This window comes from Andrographis paniculata, unplaced genomic scaffold, assembly GCF_009805555.1.
Source record: "Andrographis paniculata isolate CXL003 unplaced genomic scaffold, ASM980555v1 Contig83END, whole genome shotgun sequence".
Lineage (NCBI taxonomy): Eukaryota > Viridiplantae > Streptophyta > Magnoliopsida > Lamiales > Acanthaceae > Andrographis > Andrographis paniculata.
In genome coordinates this window covers 802,365-825,619 of record NW_026137621.1, presented here as the reverse complement: position 1 = coordinate 825,619, position 23,255 = coordinate 802,365, and the positions used below count along the sequence as shown (strand labels likewise).

The following is a 23,255-nucleotide window of genomic DNA, read 5'->3' as shown; positions in this document are numbered from 1 at the left end:
AGTCAATCAAATTCACCAGCAACGCAAATGAAAAGATCAGAACAAGTACAGTCGCCAACAAAAAGAAAATGGGGACAAGATAGGAAGGAATCGCACTTGGAGTTCTTCTCTCCCGGTAGTGGACAGTGTAACGTGTCCGGAAGCTGCCACGCCCGGGGCCTAGGCCACGCCCGCGCTGAGGCTCAGATCAGCCGCCCCCTGTGCGCAACACGCCCGGGATATACCATACAGTATGGGAAAATCATGCGGAACACGTACCTGCACCAAGATATGGATCATTAGTTGCCCGTACAGGATAAGGGCTCGCACACATGGGACGGACTATGGCCGAGAACTAGGGTCAGGAATGTCAACCCGTGACAACAGGGTAGAGTTTAACCACCGTACGCTTTGTAATGGGCTGTCGTATTTTTGGGCTAAGGTCCGATTAAATCAAATTTATTTGGCCGAATTGGATTTAAATCACCATATGTCAAAATTTATTTACAATCACTCCTCAAATAGTTCAAGAAAACATTCATAGTTTGGGGCTAAAACCATTCATAGTTTGTGGGGTGGTCTTTCCTCTGCAACATCAGCTTCTGGAAAATCCACTAACGAGGGAGGCTTTTTTGTTATGCTACTAATACTTGTTTTTCTATTCTGCCCGCGCCTCCTTTTCGTGTAAAGTAGTTACTGCCTGATAGAATTTCAATTCAAAGGAAAGATTCGATGGAAAGATTCCTCTACCAATGCAATTTTACTTTTCATAATTGTTTGTTCTCTCCTCATTTTTCACAATCCCCTACAGTCCTATCCAATGAAAAAAAAGCAAAAACTTTTTCGACAATGTTTTGCGTGTAATCATCGAAGAAATACCAGTGGTCGCCCACGCTCTTCCAATCTTCAACACTCTTTCATTTTCAGGTTGTTGATCTCGAACACCCAACTCTTCCGCCGTCAAAGTGTATTTTTTTTATTTTTTCGCACGAACTGAAAGTGATTTTTTCCAACGAAATTAACATCGGCTCCCTGGTGGCTGCACCATTTATCTGCAAAAGACTGACCTTAAAAATTTCAAAGGTTAGTAACTCAATCTGAAACGAGTAAACTTTAATTTAGGCATAAAAGTAGTTTGATGGAAATTTTTGTGGGAACATTTTGTAAAGACAAAATAGATTAATTTCATTAGAAAATTTTTGATCGAATTTTTTATACACGAAGTAGTGTATTTTAAGTTGCACGGTTCATAAGAATATGATTTTTAGTGTTTTTGTAGTTAAATTTGTTAGCTTGATAATATATTTGTAGATGGTGAGGCAAAATATTAATTGTGTTGCCTTAATTAGGTAGGATGGAAATGGACGAAAGCAATCGGAAATTGCTAATCACTTGTTTGTACCAAGCGAGCTTCATATAAAACTCCAATATATTTCACTATCCGGAAAAACTATGTGACTTTCTTGTCCAATGATGATGTGGTGAACATGTGGAGAATACATATAATGTTAAAGGTACTATTTGTGGACATGAGTGTACGGTTCATGAGCGAGCAACTTAAAATACACTGTATTATATCTATTAAAATACACTGTATTTGAGTGAGTGAACTTACATCTATTGTATTATATGTAAATTTTTAACCGGAAAAACCTCTTGTTTAGGAGTGTGTTTTGTAAATATTCATAAATCAGATTTTGTTATATAATAATACGCTTTTATGGTTAATTTTAGTCTTACATCTATTGCTAATCACTTGTTCATACCAAGTGAGCTTCATATAAAACTCCAATATATTTCACTATCCGGAAAAACTATGTGACTTTCTTGTCCAATGATGATGTGGTGAACATGTGGAGAATACATATAATGTTAAAGGTACTATTTGTGGACATGAGTGTACGGTTCATGAGCGAGCAACTTAAAATACATTGTATTATATCTATTAAAATACACTGTATCTGAGTGAGTGAACTTACATCTATTGTATTATATGTAAATTTTTAACCGGAAAAACCTCTTGTTTAGGAGTGTGTTTTGTAAATATTCATAAATCAGATTTTGTTATATAATAATACGCTTTTATGGTTAATTTTAGCCTTAACACTGTATTGTAGGGCTTAAAGTAGGAGGTGACTACCTCATGATGCAGTGTGGCGGTAGCATTTCCAGTATGAGCCAACTGAGGGTGTTACAAGTTGGTATCAAAGCATAGGTTTGGTAGATTTTTGGCTCTTGGGATTAAAAAAATGTTTTTAAAATAATAATGATATTGAATTGGTTTGGCGAGGTTTTGGTTTTGTGGGTGCATTCATTTTAATGTGGTTTATGCTTTAATGTTATACCTGGTTTAATTGTGTTGCTGAGTTGATATTGAATTAGGGAAGTCGGGGGCAGTATGTCAAATTCTCAAGGTGATGGTTTACGTAGGGCTATTCGAGGCCCATAGCTAGATCCTTCATGTGATGAGTCATAATATTTTGTGCTAGAGTATGTACGAATAGAGGCAACTAGTCCAGATTTCTTCCCACAGCCATAAACTGCGATGATGCCTCAACAGAGGAGTTTTATTGATGGTGTGATACGGCATAACCTACCAACATATTCTGGTTTTGTAGAGCCTGGAGTTCTTGAGTTCTGGGTTGAGAAGATGGAAAAGATATTTTGTGTTGTTCAGGTTCCACCAGATCAACGAGCCAATATCGGGGCTTATTTCTTGGAAAGTCGAGCAAATCGATGGTGGTTAGGTGAGGAAGCTGCGGGAGTGGACCAAGTGGATATGACTTGGGATGAGTTCAAAGAAAAATTAAAAACTAGGTTTACACCGTCACATGTTCGAAAAGCAAAGAAGCAAGAGCTGTTGTACTTGAAACAAGGTTCGATGTCAGTCGAGGACAATTTTGTAAAGTTCAATGGGCTGGAGATGTATGTTCCTGACTACTTTTCCTGTGAGCGAGATAGAGTTGATCATTTTTTAGATGGGTTGCAGCAGAGGATTCAAGAAGCTTTAGCTGTGTTAGATATCAGTTCGTTGTATAAGGCTTACGAGCGTGTTGCTCGATTCTATCAGAAGCAGGAAGTCAGGCAGAATAACAATGAAAAGGAAATACGGTATCAACATCAGTTTCGAGAAAAAGGAAAAGCTAAGGTGAAGGATGAACCAAAGGATAAAAATAAATGGTGGCAAATATTTAGGTATGGGCCATCGCATAAGGGGATTTCGATTAAAGAACCGATTCAAGAGAGGTTTCAACAATTCGGAGTTGTTTGTCGGCGTTGTGGAGCAAGTCATTCAGGTACCCATTTTGATAAAGTTCGATTTACATGTTTTATGTGTGGTGGAGTAATAAGAACCCCATATAAGAGAGTACCATTAAGCTCCCCATGGTTAAGTTGTCATTTCATGAATCGTTAGACAATGGATAATTATATCCAAGTATGTCAACTTGGGCATAAGCTCCAGCTTTATTTGTGAAAAAGAAAGATGGAAGCTTGAGGTTGTGTATTGACTACCGTGGGCTGAATAAAGTAATGGTAAAGAACAAATATCCTCTTCCGAGGATTGATGATCTATTTGATCAACTGAGAGGTGCAAGTATATTCTCCAATATTGACTTGAGGTCTGGATATTATCAACTAAGGGTTTTAGAGCATGATATTCCTAAGACAGCTTTTTGCACTAGATACGGTCATTATGAATTTATGGTTATGTCCTTTGGCTTGACCAACGTCCCGGCTGCGTTTATAGAATTAATGAATCGAATTTTTCAACCATACCTCGATCAGTTTGTGGTGATATTTATCGATGATATCTTGGTATATTCTCCAGATAAAAAGACACATGCAAAATATTTGCGTGTGATACTAAATACACTACGTGCGAGGAAGTTATATGGCAAGTTATCCAAATGTGAGTTTTGGTTGAAAAAGGTTGCTTTCTTGGGGCATGTAGTTTCTGGTAACGGTATCTCAGTAGATCCTTCTAAAGTTACAGCAATCTCGGATTGGCCAAGACCTACCAATCAATCATAAGTAAGAAGCTTTTTGGGTTTGGCAGGATATTACCGAAGATTCGTTCTTGATTTTTCAAAGGTTGCGAAGCCATTAACTAATTTGCTGAAGAAGTATACAATGATTGATTGGGATCGTGAGTGTGAGTCCTCTTTCCTAGAATTGAAACATCGATTAACTTCAGCACCAGTCTTGGCTTTACCAGTAGAAGGTGAGGATTTTGAAGTTTATAGTGATGCTTCGAAAAGGGGATTGGATGCGTCTTAATGCAGAATCAAAGAGTTATTGCTTATGCATCACGACAACTAAAACCTCATGAAAAGAATTGTCCTACACATGACTTGGAGATGGCAACAATTGTGTTTGCTTTGAAGATTTGGAGGCACTATCTTTATGGTGCCCATTGTAGAATGTTTACTGACCACCAAAGTGAAATATATCTTCACCCAAAGAGAATTAAATTTAAGACAAAGAAGATGTTAGAATTGGTGAAGGATTATGATCTCGAAATTGTATATTATGAAAGCAAAGAAAATGTTATAGCGATGCCTTGAGTCGAAAACCAAGGCATAAGTTGGGTTCTATGTCAGTTGCCGATGAACTGTGTCAAGATTTAGCACGGATGGAAATTGAAGTACTTGGACGGGGCATGACGCGGGGATATTTGCAAATGATGCAAGTTGAGCCTGAAATTTATGATCATATTAGAGCGGCTCAAATGGAGGATAATAAGATGGTCGAGTTGGCTATAAAAGTTTAGTGCGGTCAGACTCAAAACTTTAATATTACTTCAGATGAGAGTCTTCGATTCCATGGGAGGTGGTGTATCCCAAGGGACCGAAGCGATTTGAAGGAGAAAATTATGAGTGGGGCTTATAATACACCATATTCAGTACATCCATGAGGGATTAAAATGTATCAAGACTTACATCAACATTTTTGGTGGAAGGGCATGAAGAAGGATGTAGCCAAATTTGTTGCACAATGTTTAAACTGCCAAAATGTGAAAGCAGAACATCATAGACCAATGGGGTTGCTACAACCTTTAGAAGTTCTGCTCTGGAAATGAGATTCTATTGCAATGGATTTTGTGACAGGACTTCCAAGGGCGAAGTCGGGAACAGATGCAATTTGGGTAATTATAGATAGATTGACTAAGTCAGCGGTGTTCATCCCAGTACGTATGACTTGGAGCATGCAGAAGTTGGCTAAATTATATATTCATCATGTGGTTAAATGACACGGTATTCCTGAGGTAATCATATCGGATCGTGATCCACGTTTTCAATCTCGATTTTGACAAAAATTGCAAGAAGCCTTTGGTACTCAGTTGCATATGAGTACTGTATTTCATCCAATGACTGGTGGTCAATCAGAGCGAACTATCCGTATTCTGGAAGATATGCTAAGAGCTTGTGCAATAGAATTTTAAGGAATTTGGGAGGACCACTTGGATTTAGTGGAATTCTCATATAATAATAGTTATTAAACAAGTATTGGAATGGCTCCTTTTGAAGCTCTTTATGGACGAAGATGCAGGACTCCTTTAAGTTGGGATGACATGAGTGATCGACTGATATTAGGTCCAAAAATGATCGAAGAATAAAAAAAATAAGATTCGAGTTATCAGGGAGAAAATGAAGATAGCTCAAGATCGCCAAAAAAGTTATGCGGATAAAGCCCGACGTGAAGGTCAATTTCAAAGTGGAGATTTAGTCCTGGTAAAAGTATCTCCAATGAAAGGTATTAGAAGGTTTGGAATTAAAGGAAAATTGAGTCCGTGTTATGTTGGACCCTATGAAATCCTCGATCGAGTTGGGGATTTGGCTTATCGGTTAGCGCTTCCTAATTCCATGGAACGAATTCATAATATGTTCCATGTATCACAGCTTCGTAGGTATGTCGTAGATCCTTCTCATATTTTATCTCCGGATGAGTTAGAGCTAAATGAGGATCTTTCGTATGAGGAAATGCCTCTTTGGATCATGGACACAAAGGTTCGAACTATGAGGAACCGAGATATTCGTATGGAGAAGGTAATGTGGTCCCGGCATGGAGTGGAAGAGGCTACGTGGAAAGTAGAACAAGAGATGTTCAAAGCATACCTACGTTTGTTTAATTAAGTAGTGTTGTTTGCGTTTGAGTTTAGATTTCGGGGACGAAATAGAATTATAATATAATATAATATATAATAATAATAATATAATTATATATATATAAATGATAATCAAACAAACCAAACCCACCTTAGAAGGAAGAAGGAAGAAGCAGACGTCCGTATGAGGAAGAAGAAAAGAAAGAAAAAAAGAAGAAAAAAAAAAATTTAGCCGACCGATTTTGATTCCGACTTCGGTATTGTATTCCTTGTTATACGTAGATGGATTTTAATATGAATTTAGATATTGAAGATATTAAATTAGAAATTCTTCAAAAATTCATAACTGGTTATTTGGCTATTTAATCGACGAATTTCTTTTGCTAATAGCCTATCCGTAGTTGTAGTGTTATATCATGAGAATTTCGCATCGATCCAAATCGGATTGAAAACGGTAGTGTACTGCACCTGCCTGTTTATTCATATCTTTAATTATTTTTATTTAATAATCGGGCGATATAAATATTATGAGGTATAAAAGTTTTATAGCTAGAATATCATAGTCTATTAAATATAAAAGTTTGAAACCCAACGAGCTAATTATAGAAATTAGGTATGCATATTACATGCGATTCTGATTAATATGTTAATGTGATATTATGTGAATCATTTTGTCAGTGCATGTATATATTTATATATATATGTGTGCGTATGCATGTGGGAGACTTCACGGTTTATAATATTTTATATACGTATTTGATCGCGTTGGTGAATTTATGAAAAAGAGGATAAGTGAACGGTCTCACCAGCCCTTTTCGGTAAATTCACTTTTTGTGTACGTTGCACACATATTGCACGGTTTATCGGATATGTTTTATGGATCTATCGTCTAGTCGTTGTGTGCGGTAGTGCTAGGCGAGGGCATCATCTGGGGTTAGGATATTCAACCCCGATGTACCGTAACAGTTTGGCGATAGTGGACGATAGTAGTTGGACAACTGGGTGACTTAGTCGCACGGTCATTCAGGGATTAGACCCATTGTAGTTGAGATGTATTTGGTCTAATCATTCGTGTTCGGTGTTGTTCCACTCATTGGACTTATAACTGGTGATGTCTACCGGTAGTTTAGGATCATTTGCCAAACTCCAAACGTGATCCCGTTAGGGCGCGCGAGGAAGAGTAGAGTTTCCGGGTTTCCCTTGGGTGATTCCAGGTTGCACAGATTCTACTATATTACACGGGATAGGGCTAGTCAGTGGGGGTCCTATCTTCGCTATCACAGACTATTGGGCGTCTTGTGGTTAATGACGACAACATTCGGCTATCCATGTATTGATTGTGGGAGTCGTATGGTGGGTATATGGAAGTGACCGGATGACCGTTATATTATTATGGGTTTATCAGGTCCTTCCTTGAGCCGAGGATTTTCCGGCCATTTATTGATGATGGTCTAGTGAGCTTGTTATTACTGGGCCGAGGTTATTCCAGCTGCTCACTTAGACAGATGTAGTGAGCCTATTATTATGGAGCCGAGGTTATTCCGGCTGCTCACTTCGGCGGATGTATATATATGTAGATGTGCATTGTTGTCAAGTTTGATATCTTTGTTACATCATTTCACTATTGGAATGACATGACACGTATTTCATGATTGATGAGAATTAGACTTTATTTTTAAAAGGTATGAAATGACATATTTCACGTTAGTTCTTAAAATGGATTTAATTCTAGACTGCTTTTAAGAAAAATATTTGTTTCAGGTATGCATGGCACATCCGAGACAGGGGACGTCTCGGGATATAGAAAGACGGGCTGAGTGAGTGAACTTACATCTATTGTATTATATGTAAATTTTTAACCGGAAAAACCTCTTGTTTAGGAGTGTGTTTTGTAAATATTAACAAATCAGATTTTGTTATATAATAATACGCTTTTATGGTTAATTTTAGCCTTAACATTGTATTGTAGGGCCCGAAGTAGGAGGTGACGACTTCATGATGCAGTGTAGCGGTAGCATTTCCAGTATGAGCCAACTGGGGGTGTTTCAAGGAGTATGATATATGATGATATGGATTCCTTGTTGAAATTAAGAAATATTTTACCAAAAGCGATTAGGCGGAAAGTGAGTATTCTTCTTAAGAGTCTCATTACCATAAAGTACAACGACAAATGAAACATAAGAGAGTACATCCTGAACATGTCTAATATTCCTACTAAATTGAGGGCACTTAAATTAGACTTTTCGGAGGACATGTTTGTCCTATTGGTCTTGCTCTTGAAATTAATTTAATTTCAGTTCATAGACCTGGGGGTGGATTTTGGTGTAACAACACATATTGGTGTGTCTATGCAAGATTATTTTATTGTCGAAATCAATTGATGTTGAAAGATACATTTATATGGGCGACGAAAAGAAAGTTCAAGTTGAAATCATTGATAATTTTAGATTATTACTGAGTACTGGTTACTAATTGAATTTGGATGAGACATTTTTTTATGGTACCATATTTAGTCGAAATTTAATTTTGATCTCTATTTTGAACAAATTCAGTTATTATTGTTCATTCGGACATAGAGTTTTGTCTCTTCCAGAATTCAAAATCGATTGGAACTAGTACATCATTTGATAATAATAATCATTAGTTACTTAGTAGTATGACTTCATATGATGAATTAGTTATTGAACATATTTGTATAACTTCCATGATTTTGAATCTTCTTAATTACTAAAGGGTTTCTACTTAAGTTCTATAGAGAGCATGTTGCTCATTTGAGAGTGAAACTCTATTTTAATATTTTGATTTAGTGGGAGCTGATTAGTAATGTTCAAATACAGTCAAAGTTACTTTATTTTATATTATATTCAATATTCAGTGTTCATTTTTAATTCAGTATTCATTTGATCAGAATTAAAGTTAAGGTAGATCAGTTGGAAATAGACACATTATGATCACATTACATGAAATTTTCATATTGTGCATCCGCACTTGATCGAATCTTAGGTTATATTAGTGTTGTGACCACTGATCAGTCCTATTGCGATAAATGCAGTGGCGACCGCTTTGATCCGCATTGATGTGACTTATAGATAAGATTGGTAATATACATTAAAGAATCTGATAGCAAAATTTCATAAGCTCATAAGGTTATTCAGTATACATTTACCCAACTGGAAAATTGTTGGATTATAAATCCAATTGTTTGTTAAATGTAACTATTTGGGCTATCAGTCAAGTTAAACCTATATTAAGTGATATATTGATTTATTGGACTTAAATTTATTTAGTAAATGCAGGCCTCCAATGTACAGAAACTTGGTACCTTATTAATTGAATGATGAGGTCAATTAATAATAAGATATATAAATAGGGTTATGATCCCAAGTTTAGACACAACATCCATTACTTCTCATATCTCATCGTGAAAGTAACGACAGAAACCCTAACGATTTTCTCAGGAGGGGTTGAGCCATAGGCTTGAAGAACACAAAACCCTCCGTTAATTTGTAGATCCGAATCCGCATGTGCTAATGGAATAAGGTTAGATCTAATTTGCTTTATTTTTATCTCAATTATTACAACACAGTAGATCCCGAGCTTATGGTTAAATTCGTGATAAGTTCCATGATAAGAGAGATTTAAACCAACTTTTCCAACTTATCTCACATTAATAAGTTCACTCCCCACACCACCAGACCATACGGTGTAGGTAGCAGCAAATGACTAAATTATCTAAATCGCTTTTGTTTAATTAATGGTTTAGAATTAATTCAATTTATGCTTATTTAATATATACTTCAGCATAGCATGTTCCAATTTTTTTTAAAACATGAATTGGTTTTTAGGATTTGTATTAGTGATTTTTTAAAATATTCTAAAACGTGATATTGTAGTATCGAAATTATCAGTTTTAATTATTTGAAATGTCAAATCAAATTTAAATTTTTCATAATTTAATTTATAGTTTTTTATTTCGATTTGAGTTCTACCGATTATATATGACAATGTTAATTTATGTTTATTTCTTTTTAATTATTTTATTTTTAATTTTAATTAATAAAAATTGAAATTTTAATATGATTTTATTTATAAATATATATTTTTTAATAAAAATTCATATAAATAATAATAACAATTAAATAGATCGTTACAAGATAAAAATTAATTACGCTGAATATATATATATAATATAATAAATCCGATCAAAAATAATAATATAACAAAAAATATAAATTTAAAAAAATTAGTATTGTTTTAATAAAATAAAAATAATAATAATAATAAATATATTTTTTGAAAACTAATGTACTTTTAATATTTTTATTAAATGTTTGAATTTCTTTTTTTTTTTTATATATATATACATACATGCAAGTATACTGCACCTATTTGAAATTATATAAATCAATAAAAAAATATTTAATCCAAAAATTTATAAATTCTAATGAAATCCAGAAAAATTAATAAATAATCCAATCAAATCTATCAAAATCCATGTAAACTAATAAACAAAATCAATTAAACACAGTATAAATTCTATAGAATTTATAAATCTACTCCGTCTACTAATTTTATAAAAATAAAAAAATACACTCTCCTAAATCTAATAAAACATTAAACAATATATTCCTAATTTCATCACCAACAAACAAATACACCAAGAAATACAAAAAAGACATGAATTTGAATTGAGAAAGCAAACCAAACCGAATAACAGACCTCGGAAGAGGCTGAATATAAAAGGCATAACTCAAAGCTCTAGATTCGCCGGACAGACAAAACAAGGGAAAATTGATCGGAAGCGGCGCGCGACGTGAATGAATTGAGTGAACAGGTGAGGTAACGGCCCGGAAATGAATGAATCGATGCGGTGCGGACCTAAGCATTGCTGTAAAAAGTAGGGCCTAAGCCTAACTTGTACGGCGTGCTGCGTCGTTTGTACCTCACCTCCTCCGACTAACTTGTACATCTGCCGCACACGTGTCCCATGCCATCTATCTCCAAATACAAATACAAATGCAAATACAATACAAAACCAACCACTCCTTGTGATTTCGGTCGACTTGGCAGAATCAATGAGCCAGCTGATATCGTTGCTTATGACGGCCACCAAGCTGGCCGGGGTTCTTGCCTCCGTCACCGTTGCTGCCAACGCTTTCTCTTACTCGCGCTATAAGCGGAAGAATATGTCGCCCTTTAGATCCCCCCTCGACGAGTCTGCCGATGTTCTTGCTCAATTCAACATCAACCCTACTTCCGGTACCGATTTTACTTGTTGTTTCTCCTTGAGTTCGCCCCTGCCCCTGCCCTGCCTTGCTATGCCCGCCCCTTTCGATCCCTTTTTATTTAATAATATCAAAATATTAATGTTCAAATTTGTCTAACTCTATTTAAATTTGTATTTTGAAAATATTTTCATATTGTGTTTTTATTTTAATATAAGATATTTTTATTTGTAAAAAAAACTCAAAAAAATTTAAAATAATTAAAAATTATTAGTATTTTATATTATTTCTATATACCATAAAATAATTAAATAAGAAATTCATTTTTTTTTTCCGTCAAAACTGAGTAACATTCATGGTGGTGTCGGTATTTGAAATTTCATTTGGTAAAGACAAGATAAAAGATTAGTTTATCATAGTTGAATATCTTATAGTAGACGTGGACGGACAATCTTTGATGTCTTAAACGAGTTGTGAAAATGATCTTTTATGAGTTGCCTTGCCTTGCCTTCCTTCTGATTCATGTGATATAATCCATCTTTCAATGCTTTGTGCAGAGGAGGAAGAAAGCTTCTTTTTTGGGTTAGCAACAGCACCAGCACATGTTGAGGATAGGCTCAATGATGCTTGGCTTCAGTTTGCAGAAGAACAGCCCTGTGACCAACCCGATTCTCAAAAAGGTGAAGAAACAGCTAATGCTGTAATGGCCTCCGCATCTGGAGATGGTGGTTCTCAGAAGGCTGCATTGACAGGCAGAGAAACTAGTAAGAGCATGAAGAGAAAGAAGCAACTCAGGATAGCCATTGAAGCCAAAATCCGAGGATTTGAGAAATATGAGGAGATTGAAGAACAACATGACTTGGGTAAAGAATGCCATCATACTGTTGCCTCCTGGCATAATGTTCCACACCCGTAAGAGCTGTATGCATTTCTAGAGCTACACTTTAAGATGTTTATAGCTAGTGATATTTATCTTGGATAGAATGTAAGATTTTGCTTTTATCAAGCTGTTAGATGTCTTATTCTTAAACTTGTAGTTTTTCTTATCTGGATTGCATATAATCTATTATTGAGCACTCTTAATACATACATTTTCAGCGAGGAGAGGTTGAGATTTTGGTCAGATCCTGATACGGAACTTCAATTGGCTAAAGATACAGGAGTTCAGGTCTTTCGGATGGGAATAGACTGGACAAGAGTCATGCCTGAAGAACCTTTGAATGAACCTAGAGAAACTGTAAGTATTAGTAGTTTAATCTTAGCCACGTTCTAATCCCAAACTGCATGAACATGTAGAATGCCATGCTATCCATGTAATGAGATTCTGGCTGATGATCGGACTTCAACTTGGAAATTGTGTCATGTTATTGTGCTTGTGTTTTCAAGAAACAGACCTTGTGTATGCTTGAAAAATCAAAGTTTCATTATGATCCATATCATGTGTGTTCTTCTTTACTACAGTGAACAAAAGGTATCTCTCTTCTTCAGATCAATTTTGCTGCATTGGAACGATATAGATGGATCATCCAAAAAGTTCGATCATATGGAATGAAAGTAATGTTGACGCTGTTCCATCACTCTTTGCCACCATGGGCGGCAGAGTATGGAGGGTGGAAGCTGGAGAAAACTGTCGATTATTTTATGGAATTTACAAGGTTCAACTCTGTTCTTTTTGGTCTTGGTCAATTCATTACCTATTTTCCACACTTTTAATTACATTGGAATTTTAATTGCCTTCAAATAATAAGACATTTAAATTATACATTGAGGCACAGAATCATGCTCTCTTTTCAAGCTTCAGGAGCTAGATTGATATCTTATCTAAGAAAACTGTGGATTTTTAGATGCAAATGTGGTTCTTTCCAAATTCTGTAATCTAACTGCTACGCAAGAAAGAACTTCAAGTGAGTCAGCTCCTAAATCTTGAACTCATATCTGTCCTTATATTTTGCAGAGTGGTTGTTGACTGTGTGTCGGATTTGGTGGAGTACTGGGTAACTTTTAATGAGCCCCATGTTTTTGCCATGCTCACATACTGTGCTGGTGCTTGGCCTGGTGGTAATCCTGACATGCTTGAAGTTGCCACTTCGGCCCTTCCAACTGGTGTCTTTAATCAGGCCTTGCATTGGATGGCTAAAGCACACTCAAAGGCTTACAACTATATTCATGAGAAAAGGTTGCATTTATTGTAAATTTCTCTATATTATACCCGCTGCTTGATTGGAGATTTTTTTTTTTTTTTAATTAAAAAAATCTAACCATGTGTGTGATCTTAATAATCCAAGTAGTAAAACATATATTCCAAACTTATCAATGATAAGGACAAATTAGTATTTATTCTTGATTAATGAGCCTGTGTATGATAGTTGTTAGTTTAATGAGTATTTTTGGTTTTGATGCAGTGCAACCCCAAGTGCAATTGTTGGAGTAGCACACCATGTCTCCTTTACGCGACCATATGGGCTATTTGACATTGCTGCTGTCTCTGTAGCTAATTCCTTAACACTGTTTCCGTTTATGGATAGCATTTCTGACAAAATGGACTATATAGGGATAAATTATTATGGACAGGTTCTGGTCTATGTAGTTTACTAGAACAAATGGCTTTGTACTTGTATCTTGTGATAAGTTTCTCCTATTGATTAAGTAAGTATTCATCTCCTGTTGTTTCTTGGTCAGGAAGTAATTTCTGGTGCTGGATTGAAGCTTGTAGAAACTGATGAATATAGCGAATCTGGGCGTGGGGTTTATCCTGATGGCTTATTCCGTGTACTAATACATTTTCATGAAAGATACAAGCATCTGGGCGTACCATTTGTCGTTACTGAAAATGGTGTATCTGATGAGACAGATTTGATCAGGCGACCGTATATGCTGGAGCATCTTTTGGCAACTTACGCAGCAATGATCATGGTTTTGAGTTCAGATTTTGCGATCTGTATGGATATTTCTGATAATAAGTCTTTGTTGAAGTGCTAACGAGCAGCTTAATCTGTGTTAATGTTTGCAGGGTGTGCCCATCCTAGGCTACCTGTTTTGGACCATATCTGATAATTGGGAATGGGCTGATGGGTATGGTCCCAAGTTTGGTTTGGTAGCAGTCGATCGTTTCAATAATCTTGCAAGGATTCCACGCAAGTCATACCATTTGTTTTCCAAGGTGTGGCGGGTGGGTGATTTATAAGAAGTGATGGTGGTAAGGGGTTCTGAACTGACTGAGATCCTGGATGATTGCAGGTTGTGAAGTCTGGTAAAATAACTCGCATGGACAGAGCTCGGGTGTGGAATGACCTCCAGTCGGCTGCTGGAGAGGGGAAAACAAGACCATTTTACCGGGCAGTTAACAAGCATGGTCTGATGTATGCTGGTAAATACACTCTTAGCTCCGACTTTCAGTTCATGCTGATGTTGCTTGCTTCTCTGGTAAAAATCTAGACTAGTAGCGTTAGTGTGTCTCCAAATATCAACAAACATTTCATTTCATTTCATTTCATTCCTTAGGATTTGAGCAATCAATTGGTTGACTTTGTTCTATCTTGTCCTTATTTCCATAGGAGGCCTGGACAAACCAATAACGAGGCCCTACATTCGTCGGGACTGGAGGTTTGGACATTATGAGATGGAAGGTTTGCAGGACCCATTGAGCTGCCTCTCAAGAACTATTCTCCATCATCTCTTCTTCCTCTTCCCGGGTAAGAAAGAAAATGTATTGGAAACAGAGTCAGGGTTGGAGGAATTAGCATACGAGTGAGCCAACGAACGTGTTTGTGCATGCAAGCAATATCATTGCCATCAGTATTGTTTTCGTTGCATGACTTGGCCTGTGATTGTGAACAGGTAATGATATTTTGTATGATTTTATTATCTTTTGGCATGTGTATATATTATTTTACTGAAGTTACTGTTCAGTGTTCACAGTTCTAGGAGGTATTGTACAATTATAATATCATCAAGTTAGCACTAGAATCACAATTGAAGAATGAAGACTACTGATTTAAAAGAAGGTAGGACAAATAAATTATAATGTCAAGTACCATAGGGTCCAAAGAATAGTAGTATTGGTTGTCTGTTTTGATTATGTTTAGTGTGCAGGGATATTTCTGAACAAAATACATTAAAATAAAATTTGGAATAACTAGAATAGACTACAATCTTATTGATCTGTTTCACTAGGTTACTTTTTGTTCCAAACTTTAATTTGCTGGGGATAATTTGTTGGTATTCCTGGTTAGCTCATCATCTGAAACTCTTTATTTATTTATTTATCCTTAGAACTAACTGCTTCTAGAGTGTGCACATAAGTTATAACTTCTGCTACATTCTTCAAATCCTTGATGTCAATGTACTTGTATATTGTTAATCTAGTGTGATTGCTGATTACTCGACTACTAAATTAAAGGTAGACTGTTCTCTTGTTCAATCATTTAGAGACTTTGGGATATCAAACCGATGGAGTTTACTTTATTAACCTTGTGCAAATACTAATTGTCTTCTCATTCAATAATGTTTACTTTATTAACCTTCTGCTGCTTTTAAATGTTACCATATATAATTTTCAAAAGTTAAACTCTGTAGATCCACCAAATCTCGCGTCTGATATAGATCCAACGCATTCTTCTCGTCTATCGTAGCTTGACGCCAACCAGGGTGAGAAAGAGCTTCATAAACGGATTTGGGGAGGATAATAGAATCAAGTGATGTGACAAAAGTAAAGGTAGGAGGAGACAACTGATCATAGGAAATAAAATTAGAGATAGGATAGGTTCAAGAGCGAGTACCTTTACGAAGAGCAATCGGTAGGTTATCTAGTTTTGTAGAATCTGGCGACGAAGATGATGCTAGCATCAGGGAAGAGTCAGAGGCTGGAGCTGGATTTGTGTGGATCTTAGGAAGGTGAATTTTGTCGCGTCGAGAGTAGACATGGTGAATTGGTAGCCGTGTGGCTGGTGGAGGATTGGGTGTGGTTGTCTTGATGGTGTACATAAGGATGTCGGGAGACTCCCCCTGTTCTTGAACGTCAGGGGATGGTATTAAAGGAGTGTCCTCATGGAACATGACATCGACAAACACAATATATTTCCCAAGGCTCGAACAAAACACTTGTATCCCTTTTGGACGTAAGAGTAACCCAAGAAGATACATTTTAATGATTTTGGGTCAAGTTTAGTGACATGTGGATGTGTATCTCGAACAAAGCATGTACAACCAAATATTTTTGGAGGCAATGGATAAACATGCTTATCAGGAAAGAGAATATGAAAAGGTGACTGACCATTAAGAACAGAGGACGACATCCGATTAATGAGGAAGCAAGCGGTGGAGACAACATCAGCCCAAAAATATTTAGGGACACTCATATGAAATAGAAGAGCTCGGGCTGTTTCAAGTAAGTGCTTATTTTTTCTTTCGGCAACACCATTCTGGGCTGGAGTGTCAACACACGAAGTATGGTGTATATTACCTTTTCGTTTCATAAAGGATTTGAATGAATCAGACAAATATTCCTTAGCATTGTCACTTTGTAGGATTTTAACTGGGAAACCAAAGTGGGTGTGAATTTCAGCACAAAAACTTTAAAAATGTGAAAACAGCTCTGATCGATGACGCATGAAGAAAATCCAAGTCTTCGAGAGTAATCATCAACAAATGTAACAAAATATTTAAACCCTTGTTTAGAAGGCACATGACATGGACCCCAAACATCCGAATGAACACGATCGAATAGGGCTTGGACACGATTGTTCTCCCTATGACTTAAACTGACATGATGATGTTTAGCAAACTGACATGATTCACAACTGAACGGATATAAATTTCTAAACCTGGGGCACATTTCTTTTATTTTCTGAAGGGAATGGTGACCTAACCGACAATGAGTTTCAAATGAGGTTCCAGTACATATACAGGTGATGGACTTTTGGTTTGACGTGTCAAGAGTATACAATCCCCCTGATCATATCCCTTGCCAATCATCTTCTTCGTCTCCAAATCTTGGAAAACACAATAACCAGGAAATAATGTCACGCTACAGTTTAAGGCACGGGTGATCTTACTAACATAGATTAAATTAAAGAAAAAATGAGGTAGGTTCAAGACAGTGGATAACAAAATAGTTGGTGTAATATCCACACTTCCTGACTCGACAACTTGGGTAGTGGATCCATCTCCGAGGGTAACTAGGGATTGAGAACAATGTGATTGATAAGACAAGAAAAGATTAGGATTAACTGTCATGTGATCCGTGGCTCATAAATCAATGACCTAAGAGCCGGAGGATGTGACGAGACATGTGCTAGAGTTACCTTGGTTAGCCATAGTTGGGATAGCAGTAGATGAATGCGTTTGGTTCTCTTGAGACATCTATAACTTGGAGTTCTGACATTCCAAAGATGCTACATGGGCGAATTGATCTTACTGCATAGTGAATTGCAACTTTCTACAGTATTTCTTAACATGCCCTAGGTTCTTGCAATAGTGACATATGATGTCTGGGCCACTCTTATATGTTCCTTAGCGATTTTCACCTTTGGATGGCTTGTACTCTTTCCTGCTCACCAAGGCTCCATTGGAAGAGACTGGATGAGAGTCGGTTCGGAGGACTCTAGAGAATATATCTTGTAGAGAGGTGATGTCGGAGCTCCCCAGTATTTTAGATTTTACTAGTTCATACTCGCCTCGCAAACTAGCTAAGAAACTCATGATGGTCATTTGTTCACGTTGCTTTTGTTGTTCTCTAACATCGGCATAAAAAGGCATGAGTTCATTTAACTCTTCATATGTCTTTTTGAAGTCCATAAAATTATTCACAAGGGATTTATCTGTCATTTCAGCGTGATAAAAAGCCTTGCACACATCATATATCTGGGTAACATTCCCTTTACCCAAGTATAATAACTCCAAATATTGAATAAGTCTTTGACACTATTGCAGTGACTCACCAAACCGTAAACCTCGACAGCCAATGAATTTCTGATATGGAGAAATAACCTTGCATCATCTCGAAGCCATGCCCTCCTCTCTTTTTCGTCCGTAGGTGGGTCCTCTTCAAAGTGATCATCCTTCTCAATGCTTAGTAAGTATAACTTCACAATTTTTCCCCACTCCAAGTAATTCAATCCATTAAGTTTATACTTGTAATTTTGGATGTAAGTGGAGCAACTTCATATACAACAATAGCCTTGTCCTTACTCATTATTGAATAATGGAAGAACAATTTGGAATTCCAAATATTGGCAGCAACAATATGCAATTATTGCTTGTCTAGAACACACGCTGGAAGTCCACTGAAAAATTCTGGATTCCCCAACCAAATCTGGAAGCAATAGTTTGGAATAAAAATGGCACCCACCGGAGCACTAGATACCACCCACTGGAGCACCCAGCACCACCACACACACCTGTGCGTGAATCTAGTCTGAAACAGATACTGAACGCGTGATTCACACGCTTGCTAGAGCCTCGCCGGAATCTTGCCGGACCGCCGCCGTCGAGGTCGCCCGTCACCGCCAAACCTCCACTCGCCGGAGATGAGATGAATATTGGCCAGAGTCTAGGAGCATACAGTTCTCTGCCCTAAGTGCTCGATCGAAATCTGATGATCTTTCACCCTCTCATTCATAACTAGGAACTTAATGTCAATATGTATTGACCTGGACGAGCTCCTATTGTTATTGGAGTACTCAATGGTTGAATTGTTGTCACAAAAAATCTTGACGGGTTTTTCGACCATCGGAATGATTTGCAGCCCAGTGACAAAGTTCTTTAGCAAAATCTCTTGCTGTGATGCCTCAAAACACGCCCCCAGCTTCCATAGTAGAACTGGTAACGAGTGTCTGTTTGGCACTGCGCCAAACGATGGCTCCACCAGCCAACATATAAGCATAACCAGATGTAGATTTCCTACTATATTGACATCCCGCAAAGTTGGAGTCATTGTATCCAACGATCTCCAATTGGTATGACCTTCTATATGTGAGCATATGATTACTAGTTCTCTTCAGGTATCTCATCACCCTTTTGGCTGCCTTCCAGCTATCCAATCCAGGATTATTGAGGTATTTGCCTAACATACCGACTATCTACACAATATCTCGATGCATACATACTTGTGCATACATGAGGCTCCCAATTGCCGAGACATAGGGGATCTTTTTCATTTCCTCAATATCCAGATTTACTTTAAGGCATTGGCTGAGATTTAATATTTCTCATTTAGCTATAGGGTATCTCCCGGCTTGCATTTCTGCATGCTGAGTCGGTCGAGTACTTTATCAATATAGCTATTTTGAGATAATCCAAGAATACACCGAGATCTATCACGATATATTTGGATCCCTAATTAGAAAAGATGTCTCACCAAGATCTTTCATCTTAAAGTTACGCGAGAGAAATTTCTTAATTTACAAACCATTTGTTTTGGGTCATCGACCTCAAAAGTTTCTGGTTGTACCATATAGATCGCTTCATCAATATCACCATTTAGATACGCCGTCTTTACATCTATCTGAGGGAGCTCTAATCAAAGTGTCCACAAGAGCCATGATTTTCCTGAAAAATTCTTTCGAGGAAACCGGAGAGAATGTCTCTTTATAGTAAATCTCATTTTTCTGAGTATAGTCTTTAGCTACAAGATGTGCCTTATACCTCTCCACATTACCATTTGCATCCCGTTTGGTTTTAAAGATCCATTTACAACCTACAGGTTCTGCACCTTCTGGCAATGGGACAAGTTCCCAAACTTTATTGTCTTGCATTGACTTGTACTCATCATACATTGTATCGACTTATTTATCTGAATAAGGACCCTTCATGGCATGATAAATATTAATTGGATCATCCCTTGTCATGCCATCATTGTGTTCACTTTCTTGAAGAAATGTCACATAATCAGCCGGAATGGCATTTCTTCGCTCTCTAGTGGATCTACGCAATTGCGTTGGCACTTAAATTGTACGTTCTTGAGTTTGTTCCAAAGCATAGGTTCTTGTTCTATATGAACAGGTTCCTCGGTCGCACTTTGAAATTTTATGGGAGTTGGAATGACTGCTAGCTCTTGAGGTATTTGATCAATCACATCAGTGATTTCTTGATCCTCAAAAGTGAAGTCTAAAACTATATTTCTCCCTCTAAACTCAACATCCTCAAAGAACTTGGCAGTAGTTGTCTCAAAAATAATTTTTGATGTGGGATCATAAAATTTATACCCCATTGACCGTTCTAAATAGTCAATAAAATAATTGCTCATTGTACAAGGTACTAGCTTTGGTTCATTTGGCCTATAGGCCTTTGCCTCAGCTGGACAACCCCACACCCTAAGATAATTTAAGCTAGACTTGCGCCCAATCCAGAGTTGATATGGTGTTTTAGCAGTCACCTTAATTGGCACTCGATTAAGAATGTAGACTGTTGTCTTTAGTGCTTCTCCCCATAGTGATGGTGATAAAGTAGATTGACTAATCATACTTTCAATGTGCGGTTTTGTTTCTCAGCAACACCATTCATGCTAGGTGAACCGAACATGGTGTATTAAGGGACAATTCCACACTCTTTAAGGAAATCAACAAAAGGGCCTGGACGTTATTCACCCAAGCCATCATTTCTGCCGTAATATTCTCATCCACGGTCAGATCCGACAGTTTTAATGCGTTTGCTAAGTTGATTTTCAAATTCAGCCTTAAATGCTTTGAATATGTCCAGTACTTCAGATTTTTCTTTAATACGGTATAGATGATCATATCGAGAATAATCGTCTATGAATGATACGAAAGATAATTGACCATTCCAAGAAGGAGTGGGAAAAGGCCCACAAATGTTCGTATGTATAAATTCTAAGACATTTGTAGCTCGATAAACACATGTCCTTTTAACCTTGGTTTGTTTACCCTTCATGCAATCGACACAAACATCAAAGTTTGAAAAAATTATGGAATCAAGGAGTTCATCCTTAATGAGTCCTTCAACTCTATTTCTTGAAATATGACCTACACGTTCGTGCTACAATAAACTAGAGTTATACAATTTTGCTTAGTACATTTTGATTCCACATTTAGGACATTATTATAGAAAGCTAGAATGTTGAGCATATATAAGTTGTCATTCACCATAAAAGTTCCAAAACCAACCAAATATAAATTCAAAGACAACTCAACTTTATTGTTAAAAGAACAATGATAATTGAATTTGTCCAAATAAGAAATAAAAACCAAATTTCGTCTAAACGACGGTACAATAAAAGTGTCTCGCAATTCAAGAAAATGTCTATTACTCATAACAACTTGAATATGACCACGACTTCCATCTCTATTGAATCCTTATTTCCAAAGTAAATGCGTCTTTTAGCATCAGTTGGGTTTCGGTAGCTCATGTAACCCTGCATTGAAACACTGAATAAATATACACATAAGTACTCACGTAGCATAATTAAACTCAAAATAAAATAATGCAATCTCATCTCAAGACACTAAGCACAACATTAATAATTAATCTTTGGATCAATTACATTAATTGCAAGCAGTCATCTTATTGCAATAATCATATACGGACAATTAACAATGTCAAAAAATGAATCACTTTTTGGACTGACTCACTGTTCACATAAGTTAAATCCATATAACATCTTATACATAATATCGCAGATGAATATTTTATTCTTTCAATTACCGACTATCTTTGGGTCGAAAAATAATCACATGAATTAAAATACACATATAAACACTTACGTTATCAAGTAAAAATTTTATATAAAAGGAGTTACTTTGGCAACTTAAAATACTAGATTTTCACCGTCAAAACGCAACAAGCAGTATTAATGAGTTTCCTATTCTTAAAAAGATATAAGCAATATAAGCAAAATTTATTTATGAAGATACATATATCAATTTCATGAATAATATATTCTAAAACATTTATGGTAAATTAATAAACAAACAAACATGAATCATTTATTCTAAACATTCATGGTAAATTAATAAACAAACAAACATTAATCCATGGTATTTAATAAATAAATGAATTCAATGTAGCTCCAACAAATAAGGGTGTGTTTCTCCGCCTCAGCAGCAAAGTAAACCAGCCCAAATTTGGACTGTTGGGTTTTCGAGGGCAAGCGGGGCCTATCGCTTTTGTTTTTTTTTTAAAAAAAAAAATATTAAATTATAAATATGAATTAAAATTTTTATAATAATTATAAATTAATAAAATATATACAATATATGTCATTTTGTAGAGAATATAATTTTTTCATAATACAGATAAATAAAAATTTAGAAATATATATGTAAATATAATATAAATTTATAATCAAATTATACAAATTAATACATATTATATTAGGATAAACTGTTTTTTTAGTATCGTAACTGGACCCCTTATTATTTTAGTCATGTAAGTGGAGCTTGTTGCAAACTAGTCCAATAAATGAAAAATTTTTGCTGTTTTAGTCCTCCGGCGCTGGAGACGCCCGCGGGGCTCGGCGGAGGCGATGTGCGACACTTGGCGGACACGTGTATTTTATTATTTTTTTAAATTTTTTAAATTTTTTAAAAATTGATTTAAAATTGATTTTTAATTTTATTTGCCTTTTTAATTTTTTTTATTTGGCCCAATTGAAAAAAAAAATTTAAAAATTTAAATAATAAAATAAAATCCACGTGTCAGCCATGTGTCGCTGACCTGGCGGGACATGTGGCTTCCGGCGAGCCACGAGGGTGTCTCCGGCGCTGGAGGACTAAAACAACGAAAAATTTTTTCACTTATGGGACTAGTTTGCGACAAACTCTACTTACAGGACTAAAATAATAAGGGGTCCAGTTACGGAACTAAAAAAATAGTTTACCCTTTATATTATTATATTCATTACCATCAAATTAATACACATCAAAACATTCCAAACCCAACTTAAACCTAAATACAAAAGAAATTATATAAATTCAAACCCACCTAAAAAA

The 23,255-nt window shown here is 36.3% G+C and overlaps 2 protein-coding genes across 3 annotated transcripts; both read left to right on the top strand.

Moving 5' to 3' along the window:
- The first annotated feature begins 5,627 nt into the window (after positions 1 to 5,627).
- LOC127241631 (uncharacterized) lies at positions 5,628 to 6,113 on the top strand. Its single transcript, XM_051260775.1, has one exon. The coding sequence runs from the start codon at positions 5,628 to 5,630 to the stop codon at positions 6,111 to 6,113; it is 486 nt and encodes a 161-aa protein (XP_051116732.1).
- Positions 6,114 to 10,909: 4,796 nt separating this feature from the next.
- On the top strand, positions 10,910 to 15,218 carry LOC127241845 (beta-glucosidase-like SFR2, chloroplastic). Of its 2 annotated transcripts, none has more exons than XM_051261067.1 (10): positions 10,910 to 11,344; positions 11,868 to 12,222; positions 12,409 to 12,547; positions 12,799 to 12,965; positions 13,265 to 13,486; positions 13,713 to 13,881; positions 13,990 to 14,223; positions 14,321 to 14,479; positions 14,548 to 14,677; positions 14,865 to 15,218. In XM_051261067.1, exons 1-10 carry the CDS (start codon positions 11,161 to 11,163, stop codon positions 15,059 to 15,061), a joined length of 1,956 nt encoding a protein of 651 aa, XP_051117024.1. In that variant the 5' UTR covers positions 10,910 to 11,160; the 3' UTR covers positions 15,062 to 15,218. The 2 variants fall into 2 exon arrangements, with proteins under 2 accessions (XP_051117024.1, XP_051117025.1); XM_051261068.1 differs by having other exon boundaries at positions 10,914 to 11,344; positions 14,321 to 14,470.
- The last annotated feature ends 8,037 nt before the right edge of the window (positions 15,219 to 23,255 follow it).

What these genes read in the sequence shown, in the direction of transcription:
- LOC127241845 (XM_051261067.1), top strand. Translation starts at nt 11,161, where the DNA reads ATGAGCCAGCTGATATCGTTGCTTATGACGGCCACCAAGCTGGCCGGG. An exon ending in TGGCATAATGTTCCACACCC is followed by an intron (nt 12,223 to 12,408) that starts GTAAGAGCTGTA and finishes ATACATTTTCAG; the next exon opens with CGAGGAGAGGTTGAGATTTT. An exon ending in AACTATATTCATGAGAAAAG is followed by an intron (nt 13,487 to 13,712) that starts GTTGCATTTATT and finishes GTTTTGATGCAG; the next exon opens with TGCAACCCCAAGTGCAATTG.
- LOC127241631 (XM_051260775.1), top strand. Translation starts at nt 5,628, where the DNA reads ATGAAGATAGCTCAAGATCGCCAAAAAAGTTATGCGGATAAAGCCCGA.